The 10,967-nt window shown below is 47.9% G+C and overlaps 1 protein-coding gene across 1 annotated transcript in view; it reads left to right on the top strand.

Annotated features, from left to right (window-relative positions):
• The first annotated feature begins 2,880 nt into the window (after positions 1-2,880).
• Positions 2,881-10,967, top strand: part of LOC121290483 (5-hydroxytryptamine receptor 2A-like) — a 154,227-nt gene continuing 146,140 nt past the window's right edge. The window contains exons 1-4 of the mRNA XM_041210921.1: positions 2,881-3,082; positions 3,742-3,872; positions 8,759-8,810; positions 10,175-10,411. Coding sequence (XP_041066855.1) covers positions 2,881-3,082; positions 3,742-3,872; positions 8,759-8,810; positions 10,175-10,411 — 622 coding nt within the window. The remainder of the gene's footprint in view (positions 3,083-3,741; positions 3,873-8,758; positions 8,811-10,174; positions 10,412-10,967) is intronic.

Below are 10,967 nucleotides of genomic sequence, written 5' to 3'. Positions count from 1 at the left end.
TTGGTAGAGCACTGTCAACCTCACTGTCAGCACAAGACCAGTCCTGGTCATCATCGGCCAGCTGGATGGCTCTGTTTTCAAATCCGCGAGGACCTTGATTTCAGGCATTCCACCACCGGTCTGTGACCTCTCCCTCTTGTTGTGTGTCAGCTTGTCCTGCATGAATAGAGATGGAGCGAGTGTAAGTAGGACACCTGCCGGGCCAGATGATAAATGTACCTGGCCTGTGTGGGTGGTGAGTGGTCCCATGGAAGGGATGAGGACAATGACGGTGTGTGTGAGAGAGTGAATGGTGATGTCCCTTGCACTGGCAGTGAGTGAGATCCCTGTGGATGTGTGATGGGTTTGTGAGTGTGTGAGTTGAGAGTGATGAGAAGAGAGACTTACCCTGGTGGAATGGAGGAGATCATTCATCCTCTTGAGGCACTGGGTGGCTGTCCGCTTCTGCAGGGCTTTAGCGCTGACCACCACTGCCACCACCTCCCAAGCCGGATTGGTCACGTTGCTGCCCCACCTGTGGCCAGAGCGGGGGTAGATGACATCACAGCAAACTTGCACTGCGTCCAAAAGGCGCTCAAGGGATGCGTCTTTGAACTCGGGGGCTGCAGTCTTTTTGCAATTCAGGGCCACGTCTCACAGGATACAGCAGCTGTGGGTTGAAAACACTGAGATGTGTGCTGTACTTTAAACATGGCGCCCAGCGTGATGAAGCGGTGAGGTGATGGTGTGGCGGGCGAACGAGAGCCCGCCTGCCATGGAATCAGCATGTTTCCCAGGGATGTATAATTAGTGCGGCAGGTTTGGGATGATACTGCGTGAAAAGCCGCCATTGCAGCCGGCACCCACCACCACACAGTGCAAATCTGGCATAATTCCACCCCTGGGCTCAAATTATGAGGAAAGATTGCACAAACTAGGCTTGCATTCCCCAGAATTTACAAGATTAAGGGGTGCCTTGATTCATTTTTTGAATATATCAAGGGGAACTTAGGCCAGGATTTTCTGGTCGTAGGGCAGGCTTGGTGGGGGTGAGCGGGAACAAGCACAAAAGGAACTGCAGCCTGTGATCATGCCCCAACCGCCATTTCACGCTGGCTCGGCAGTTAACGGCCAGCCGGTGTGAATCGCGCACTGTAGCATTCAGCACTGCCTGTGTCCGGGGGGTAGGAGGGCAAGCGCGGAAGTTCGCACAGAGCTGCCTCAAGGAGATGAAGATTTTCCAAATAAACAACAAAGAATTTAAAAATATTAAAAACAGGTCCCCTCATGTGGCTCTGTCACATGGATCAGGGACGTGTTCGAGCTGAGTGCAAAACGTTTTTTTGTTAATCGCTGGATGAGACCTCATCCCGCCCGTGGGTGAGGTTTTGCCAAAAATGCAAAGGCTGCTTGGCCGTTTTGCCCGCCCGCCAATCGAACGGATGGATGGGCAGTGGAAACGTTTGATCAATCAGTTCATTAAGGGCCTTAATCGGCTGCTTAATAGTCAGCGGGTGGGCTGCCAACTCCCGCACACACCCGCCGACTGAAATCTTGCATGAGTGCGCGATGATGTTGGGACACTTGCCTGATGTCATCACGCCTCATTTTACACTCATTCAGGTCAGGCGCGCACCCGTCGAGTGCAATATTCTGCCTTAGCGTGGATAGAAAAAAACTATTTTCACTGGCTGTCTAGCCTAGACTGGGGCCATAACCTAAAAATTAGAGACAGACATTTCAGGAGGGAAAATAGGAAACACGTCTATACTTCTACAATTAATATTAGACCGATTGTTAATTTTAAAACTGAGTTTAATAAGGAATATGGGGTTAGGTGACAGGTCAGCCATGATTTAGTTGAACGGTGCAGAAAAGGCGAGCGAGCCTAAATGGCCGACTCCTGTTCCTATGATCCCACATTCACATGGGACTGGATTCACCTGTCAGCCAGGCCAGGTACAGATGACAGGACTCCTTCCCTCAAGGATATTAGTGAGCTGGTTGGGTTTGTACAAAAATCTGACAGCTCCATGGTTACTTTTGCAGAGATTACCATTTTATTTCCAGAGCGTTCCAAACTTATTTGGAACTCTCAAATTATGATGTTTGGATCTATAACCTCGGCCTCTGAAATATAAACCCAGTGAACAAGCCTTTGTATGCTGACTGTGAGAGACCATGAAATCAGACACAGATACTCTCCAGTGGAGCACAATATTTACCACATGCGACCCTTGGACTATAAATGGAAATCAAGGTATAATGCACACGGAGTCAACCATTGCCTCCCCCGATGTTTTCCCTATAATGTCACTAAACTATCATAACACTGCATAACAACTCATCCAGCCAGCTCATGTTAACAGAGTTGCATGCATACAGCCTCCACCAAGCAGGTACCATTTATCAGTAAAATCCTGTAACCACCATCCCACTCCACTGATACCTGGACACACAAATTACAAATCTTCTTTCGGCAACCCCACATTTCTTTTCTGAAGAGAAAGTTTATTGTTTAACATTTGTGCCTTTGCTGCCCAGTTTGCTAACACGAGGCAAAGTTATTTTTTTAACAGGGTGCAGCCTGTGCGCCTGTATATCTGAACTTGGGGTACAGCGTCCAGGTCCGGGCACCAAATCTCAGGGTCTGAATTGTTCCCTTATCGGACGCCCGTGATTGGTGGGCCCGGCACCAGTCGGGAAACAGGCCCCCAACCGCGATTGGCCCATGACCGCGAATTCACACTGGCTGACCAATGGCCGGGAAGGGCCAGACAGGGGCGGGGGCCTGTTGGGCACCGGGTCCAATGGCGATCGGGCGGGTGGTTTAGAATTGGCAGAAGCAGCTCCCTGGAGGCTGCCAGGGGAGAATCGTTCTGCGGCCTGGAGACTGGAGCAATGGCTTCACCAGCGGCTGGAGACATCAGGCAGGAGGACAGGTTGGGTGGGCACCTCGTGGTCCTCGTGGAGGAGGTGGGTGTCAGGCGGGACCCCCTCGTTCGCTTGGAAGGCAGGAGGAGGCCATTGTATCAGACCAAGAAAGCCTGGGAGGAGGTGGCAGCTGAGGTCAGCAGCCGCAACATTATGCGGCGCACAAAAGGTTCAACAGCCTGCTGCGCTCGGCAAGGATGAATACCGTGTTGGCATGGATCAGTATGTTGAAGTCGTCCCCCCATGGAGCTCGGGGGTGTCAGAGTCTGGGTGCCAACTGTCAATGATGCCGGAGCTGGCCAAGGGTGTGAGCCCTGGCTGCTTGGAGTGAGTGTCTTGCGGCTCGAGGACCACAACTCGGATGTGCCCTGCGAGGTGTTCCTCAGGTGGGGTTGGCCAGGCTGCAATGGCGCTGCAGGTAGAGAGGGAACGCATCAATGCTCCTCTGTCCTTTCAGGAGAAGAGGAGCCATAACACCATCGAGAGGTCAAGGACAGGTGGGGGCTGCCCCCAACCTCTTAATCTTGACGAGGTATGAAATGGATGCTTTGGAGCTGGAGAGCAGCCACCCACCTCGGTCAGCCTCCGTGGAGAGGCAGGGGTCTCTGATGACACTAAAGGTGCAGTGCACAGAGGTGAGAGTATCAGATTGTGCAAACATTCTTGTGTAGTCTCTTCATTAAGGGGACCCTCAAACCTGCAGTCCCCATTGATCATTGAAAGATGATGGCACCATGATGCAGATCTCCATTGTCTCACCAGGGCCCCTGACCTGCACAGTGATAGTGTGATGACTTAAATTAATAGCATGTCCTTGTTCTCCTTTAGATTCGCCAGCAGACACTCATATACAGGACACGGGAAAGGCACCCCTGACACCTGAGGACTGCCAGGCTCCATTTGCACCTGCATCACACCCACTCTCTGAACCAGGCACTATGGCAGAAACCAGCACCTCGGTGGGCGTTGGATCGTCAGCTAGAATGTCGGGGCACAGCAGTGAGGGCAATTCACACTTGCTTGAGGAGCAGGCGGAGGCAGAGAGTGCCCAGTACTCCGGCAATTGGAGGACTGCTGGGGACCAGGATGATGCTCAGTCAAAGGCAGATGATGAGCCTCTGGAGTTGTCCATTAGGCAGCAGATGCTGGATGTCCAGCAGGATGTGGCGGAGATACATGAGGGTCTGCGTGCCACAGTCTCCATTGGGGAGGAGTCCATGTGGAGCATGAGCACTACGCTAACCCTCATGGCTGAGCGCACTGTCCCCTCCATTGAGAGAGTGGCAACTCTCATGAAGAGGCAGCTCAAGGACAGAATCAGGGTTTCCTGGGGTTGTGCTCAGACCTGCAGCCCTCACACAGGCAATGACCTCAGGTGGTCAGTGCCAGTATGGGAGATGGATGGGGCACCCAGATAGGTGCCTGCCCATCAATGGTGAGCAGGGAGGTCTAGAGCGACCTCACGTTGGTGCACGAGCAGCTTGTCATCTCTGCGAGCTCCTCTCAGGGCGCTCCAGATGATGGCAGCAGCTCCTCCGCCCCTCTGCCAGTGACCGTGGCATCTGACGAGGCTGAGGTGACTGGGGAGATGCCAGTCGTTGCACTGGCTGCTCCCTCCCAGGTGGGGGCAGCACCAGGCTCCACCAGCCAGTGGACGACCGCCAAGGTCACCAAGGCCAACAAGACAGCAGAGTCAGCAGGCTGTCTCCGATGCTGGTGCCAGTGAGGGGGGGCAGGGGCAGATACCAAGGCGCAGCACTCGTAAACGTATATTTAAGGCACCATAGGTAGGATTTTCGGGTTGCCGGGCAGGCACGGGAGGTGGGCCCGGGAACAGCTGGGAAACGGCCCACTGCCCGCGATCGGGCCAATTTCACGCTGGCTTGCCAACGGCTGAAAGGCTGAGTGCTGCCGGGGTGGGGGAGGGAGGAGGATGGGTGCTGACGTCTGCACAGGCACAGGGGAACGCGCAATGGAAGCTCCCTGGAGGCAGAGAGCTGAAGGAAGGATTTTAAAATCAAAAATAAAGATGTTAAAAATCTGAAAAAAAAGTCTCCACGTAGGACTCACTCACATGAGCATAAACATGATAAAAATTAGTTTTTTGTAACTAATCTCGGAAACCTCATTCTGCCCGTGGATGAGGTTTCCTCAAAAATGCAAAGGCCGCCTGGCCGACTTACCCACCCGCCCACTGTAAGGTTGGATGGGCAGCAAAAAAATCTCTCTTAATTAATACTTCAGTGGCCTTAGGCCACTTAACTGTCGGCTGGCTCGCTGCCAAATCCCGTGCTCGCCCACTGACCGAAATGTCACGCAAGTGCACGATGACGTCGGGACATTCACCCGGTGTGGTCACGTGCCATTTTGTGCCCAATCGGGTTGGGCACTTGCCCACCCACAGGATGTAAAATTTTACCCCATGAACACAAGAGGGACTGTTCGCCAGTGATCTTCTGTCCTGACATGTTTTGTTTATATATTTGCTGGTGTGGGTATTAACACCAGATGTGGTAATGTTTATTTCTCTTGAGTGTCAAAATGATATAAATTTTGCTTTTGTCTTAATGGCCTGAGCATGCTTCACCGTTTTTTTTGGTGCAGGGTACTCCAGTGTGTAATGCTGGATGTGAGTGGCTCTAAACTTTATTGCATAGGCACTGAGTGGACATTGGGTTCAAACGAAAGGGTTATTTCAGACACCCGGGATGGAAGCGGCAGCCCTGGTGTGAGGTGGAAGCAGATCATTGGCAGCCTGGCTGAAGGAGCATTGGATCAAGGTGCCCCTGGTGTTTGTGCCTCCCTGAAGGATCCAGAGGTCTGCCTCCATGCCTTCAGCACTCTCCTCGCTGGGCACCTCTTCTGATTGACCACTGGATTCATCCTCTGTGGCCTGTGGAGCTGCCTCAAGATCCTCTTCCCCCACTGGGTCCCCCCTTGCCAGTGCCAGATTGTGGAGAGTGCAACATGCAACCACTATCAGTGACACCCACTTGGGGGATTTGGGGGGGGGGGGGGGGGGGGGGGGGGGGGGGGTGGTATTGTTGCACTCCCCCTGAACGTTCCAGGCATCAGACGTTCATTTTCAGAAAACCTATGGTCCTCTCTCTCACCGCCCTTGAGGAGGCATGACTCGTATTGTAACACTGCTCTGCCTCTTTCCTTGGGTGGCAGAGAGGAGTCTTAAGCCACCTTTTCAATGGATAGCCCTTGTCACCCAGCAGCCATCCATCCAGTCAGACGGAAGCACTGAAGAGCCTCAGTACCTGGGAGTGTCTGAGCATCATGGGAGCTGCCAGGGTACTTTGCACAGACTCGCAGAATCTCCATCCTGTGGTCACAAACTATTTGGATGTTCATGGAGTGGAATCCCTTCCTGCTGACAAAGGGACCCAGATGACCCGCTGGTGCCTTGATGGCCACATGTGTGCAGTCAATTGCACCCTGGATGTGGGGGAACCCAGCAATCGCTGCAAAGCCTCTGGCTTGCTCTGTCTGGCTGGCCTTGTCCATATGGTAAAGAATAAAGGTCAGTTCACACCTGAACAGAGCGTCTGTCACCAGCTTGACACAACTGTGGATAGCTAATTGGGGCATTCCACACAGATCCACACTGACCCCTGGAAAGAGATGGAGGTATAGAAGTTGAGGGCCACTGTGAACTTCAGAGCCACTGGCATGGTGTCCACCCACACAGTCGGAGCTGATCTCAGGCCCAATCATTTAACAGATGGAGGTCACAGTCTCCCTGCAGAGGCAGATCCTCCTTCAGCATTGCACCTCAGACATACTGAGGTAGCTACATCACTGCCTGTAAACCCTGGCAGCAGGAGAGTGGCATCTTCTACGGCCCCTTCTGCCTTGGACTACCCTGCACCCCTTGTGCCTGCGCCTCACCTCCCACAGGTCGCTCCCCTGGAAGCTGCATTAGGACACCTGGCCTCCTCTCCCTTCTGCCCCTCTCTTCCTCCTCAGAGGAGCTGCCACCAGCGGAGAGCACAATCCCCATTACCAGGGTAACAGAAGGTTGTCTGAAACCTGGAAGAGTCCACACAGTCAAAATTCTCTGGGGGCCTGGGAGACAACAATGAGTCCTGAAGTGAAGCCTGGAAATGCTAAGAATGAAGCTCAGAACTGAGATGAAGCTACCAAGTTCAAATAAGGAACCAGCAGCAAATTATCTCCTAAGCTCCTCACTACTCACACTGGCAATGCTGCTGATCCTTTTTATCCCGCCCTTGGATGAGGTTTTGCAAAATGTGGGCAGCCCGTTTTGCCCATGTGATGAGTGTGAAACCAAATGGGCAACGTAAAATCACTAACAATTGCCTTTTTAATGTCCTTAAATGGCCTTTTAATTGATGGCGGGAACAGCCCTGACACCTGTGTGCACCCACCAACCTGAAGATTGTTTGTGTGCCAGATGATGTCAGGACTCGGCTGATCAGGTTGGGCACCAGCCCACCCACGAGGTTTAAAATTCTGCCCCAGGAAGGAATGGCCTTGGATGGGGTACAGTTCAGACTCACTATATACCGGGACTTAAAGGGTTACAAGATAAGAGTAGCTTCCACAAATCTGGCCTGTGTTTCCTGGAGTTTAGTAGGTAATGTGGTGATCTGAATAGATCTGATCGTGGCGTACAAAATAACACACTGATTCTCCAAGATTGATACAGATAAAAAAAATCATTTGGAGGGAATTTCAGACCAAGAGGGCACAATCTTAGATTGTGTTTATGGATTTGTCTAGGCCATGGACTATGTTTTTGCATATGAGTAGCTCATGGACTGTATTTATATACAGTACATCATGGACTGTGTTTATGTATATGAGTTAATCATAAACTTTGTTTATGAATGTAATAGATCATGGGCTGTGTTTATGTAAATGAGTAGATCTTGGAATGTGTTTATGTATATGAGTTAATCATGAACTGTGTAACGTATATGAGTAGATCATGGACTGTGTTTATGAATGTAGGTAGATCATGGACTGTATTTATGTAATTGAATAGATCATGGGCTGTTTTTATGCATATACTAGATCATGGATTATATTTATGTATTTGAATAGATCATGGACTGTGGTTATGTATATACTACATGGACTGTGGATATGGATAGGTCATGGGATATAGTTATGTATATGGTTAGATCAAAGGATTTGTTTATATATATGACTGTTTATCTATATGAGTAGATTTTGGACTGTGTTTATGTACACGAGTTAATCGAACTATATTTTCGAACGTAGGTAGATCATGGGCTGTGTTTATGGAAATGAGTAGATCATGTACTGTGGTTATAAATATGAGTAGATCATAGACTATGTTTATAAAGGAGTAGATCATGGCCTGTGTTAATGTATATGCATAGATCTTGGACTGTGTTTATGAAAATGAGCAGATCTTGGACTGTGTTTATGTAAATAATTAGATCATTGTCTGTGTTTATGTATATAGTGGATCATGGACTGTGTTTATGTATATGAGTTAATCATGGACTGTGTTTATGTATATAGTAGATCATGGGCTATTTTTATGTATGTAGAAGATCATGGACTGTGTTTATTCATATTGTAGATCATGGACTGTGTTTATGAACATGAGGTAATCACGGATTGTGTTTATGCATGAGTTAATCGTGGACTGTATTTATGTATATAGATCATGGACTGTGTTTATGCATGTGAGTTAATCATGGACTGTATTTATGTATATAGCAGATCATGGACTGTGTTTATGCATGTGAGCTAATCATGGACTGTATTTATGTATATAGTGGATCATGGACTATGTTTATGTATATGAGTTAATCATAGATTGTGTTTATTCATATTGTAGATCATGGACTGTGATTATGTTTATGAGTTAATCACAGATTATGTTTATGCATGTGAGTTAATCATGGACTGTATTTATGTATATAGTAAATCATGGACTACATTTATGTATATGAGTTAATCATGCTCCGTATTTATGCATATAGTAGATCATGAATTGTTTATTAACATGAATAGGTCATGAATTGTGTGTAGCTACATGCATGCATGTGAGTCCTTGACTTGTTCCTGGACTATGATTTAATTTTACAAATTAATCCAAATAGGCTAAACGTGGATAAATTTGGAATTAACATCCCTACTGCTCACATCTGTCAGTCATACAGTCAATTATCTTTCTAACATGAATGTAGAAGCTAAGTCAAAGTATTCATTGTGGAGTTTGTATGATAATTACTGATGGAGTGTTAATGTTATCTTCTAAGCATTAAATTAAGTGCTCTGTATAGAAATTAATCTTTTTGATTAATGTGTATGAGTTGAATTACATCATCTCAGGTAGTTAATGCATTGCTCATATCCTATTTATCCTTTCAGTGTCTGACGGAGGAACACTGCAGACGGGTACTGGGAGAAAAGATGATGAAAGTGCTTTGCTGGAAGTCCCATACTTAGTGGTGCAGCCCACCCACACTGAGCAGTCATTGCTGATTCCCTGCCAAAGGGAGGTGAGAGCAACTGACAGAAAGACAGCGAGCAAATACACTGGAGGATGAATGAAAATACACAGACCACAGACTGATCTTCCTAACTGACAAACAAGCACGTCCACTCTGCAAACCTTACTGCTGAGAAACTATCCATCTGGAGCACGAGGGAAATAATTTTAGCTTTCAAAGGTGTAACATCAGCAGCTTTATTTAATGAAGAATGAATAACAAGCCTGAGGTTAAGGACTGGTGTTACACATGCCTTTTCAATCTGGGATAAAGATTTATTTTCCTTTGATCGCAATGTAAACAGCCCCATTTTCAAAAGAAAACTGTCTTTGGAAGGAGTTACTGAAAGGAATCAGCAATGAACACAGGCAAAGATGAATCATTGGGAAGGTTCAGCTGCTGCAGTTTTGGTCTGGAGTGTTTTCTAGGAATGGTGACGGGACCAGAGTGAACGTGGTCTTTAATGCTGCTCAGGAAAGACCAGGTGAATGATGGCTTTCAGTACCCACATTCATGACGTCAGGTGTCAGGACCCATGTTCCTTTTAACTATGATGGGGACACATTTCAAATGTGGTCGATTTTGCTGAAGTGCCTCAAAAGCTGAGTTTCAGAGAATGAGTTCTTTAACTGAAACAGGGAACTCTCTCAATCTGACCACGTACTCCTCTGCACCTTTACTGCTGAATCTCAGTACATTCAGCAGCAGAGCCCCTACAGGATTTGCAAATAGATCTGGCTCTTGTAACCTGACCCTAGCCCCAGAAGGCCTACCGAACGAAGCCTGTGGGGACAGAAAGGGGAAAAACTGGCCAGCTCTGCTTATTATCGTCATAATAATCTTAACAATTGGTGGAAACATTCTTGTTATCATGGCAGTGTCACTGGAGAAGAAACTGCAGAATGCCACCAACTACTTCCTAATGTCTCTGGCAATAGCAGACATGCTGGTCGGGATCCTGGTCATGCCCGTCTCGTTGATCACTGTTCTGTATGGTAAGTAAATAGAGCGCTTTTCTTAGACAATGAAAGAAATTAACTCCTAATGTGCTTTTTTTTTCAAAATCCACTCTCCGTTTCCCTCTACCCTCTGTCGTGTGCAACGCGAGTGAATTACTGTTGAGTAAAGCAACTGTAGTCCTGGCAATTATGTGGATGAACTGATTAAAGCAGGCGTTCTGATTTAACATGTGTAACCAGCTCAGCTTTGACACACTACCCATTATCTAAAATGTTAGATTTCCTTGCCTGCAGAGAAGTGAGGAATGTAAGGGTGCTTTTAGGTCATGTATTTCCTGAATGGGTTAAGTACTTTATGCTGTTCATTGTGAAATAGAAACAGAAATGCAAATCCCACCAAATGAGTCATTGGCCTTTTGCAGAATTTGTACATAGAGTTGCTTTGGCCAAACCTCCAGCTCCTGACCAGTCTTCCTGTGTAGTTTTAATTGCATATTACAAAAAGCAAACACAAAGTGAACTGATGACACACTTAATATGGTGCATGTGGCATATGGTTCATTGAAAACTCATTGTAAGTATCTAGCATTAC

Source organism: Carcharodon carcharias, chromosome 18 (assembly GCF_017639515.1).
Source record: "Carcharodon carcharias isolate sCarCar2 chromosome 18, sCarCar2.pri, whole genome shotgun sequence".
NCBI lineage: Eukaryota > Metazoa > Chordata > Chondrichthyes > Lamniformes > Lamnidae > Carcharodon > Carcharodon carcharias.
This window is presented reverse-complemented; position numbering and strand designations above follow the sequence as displayed.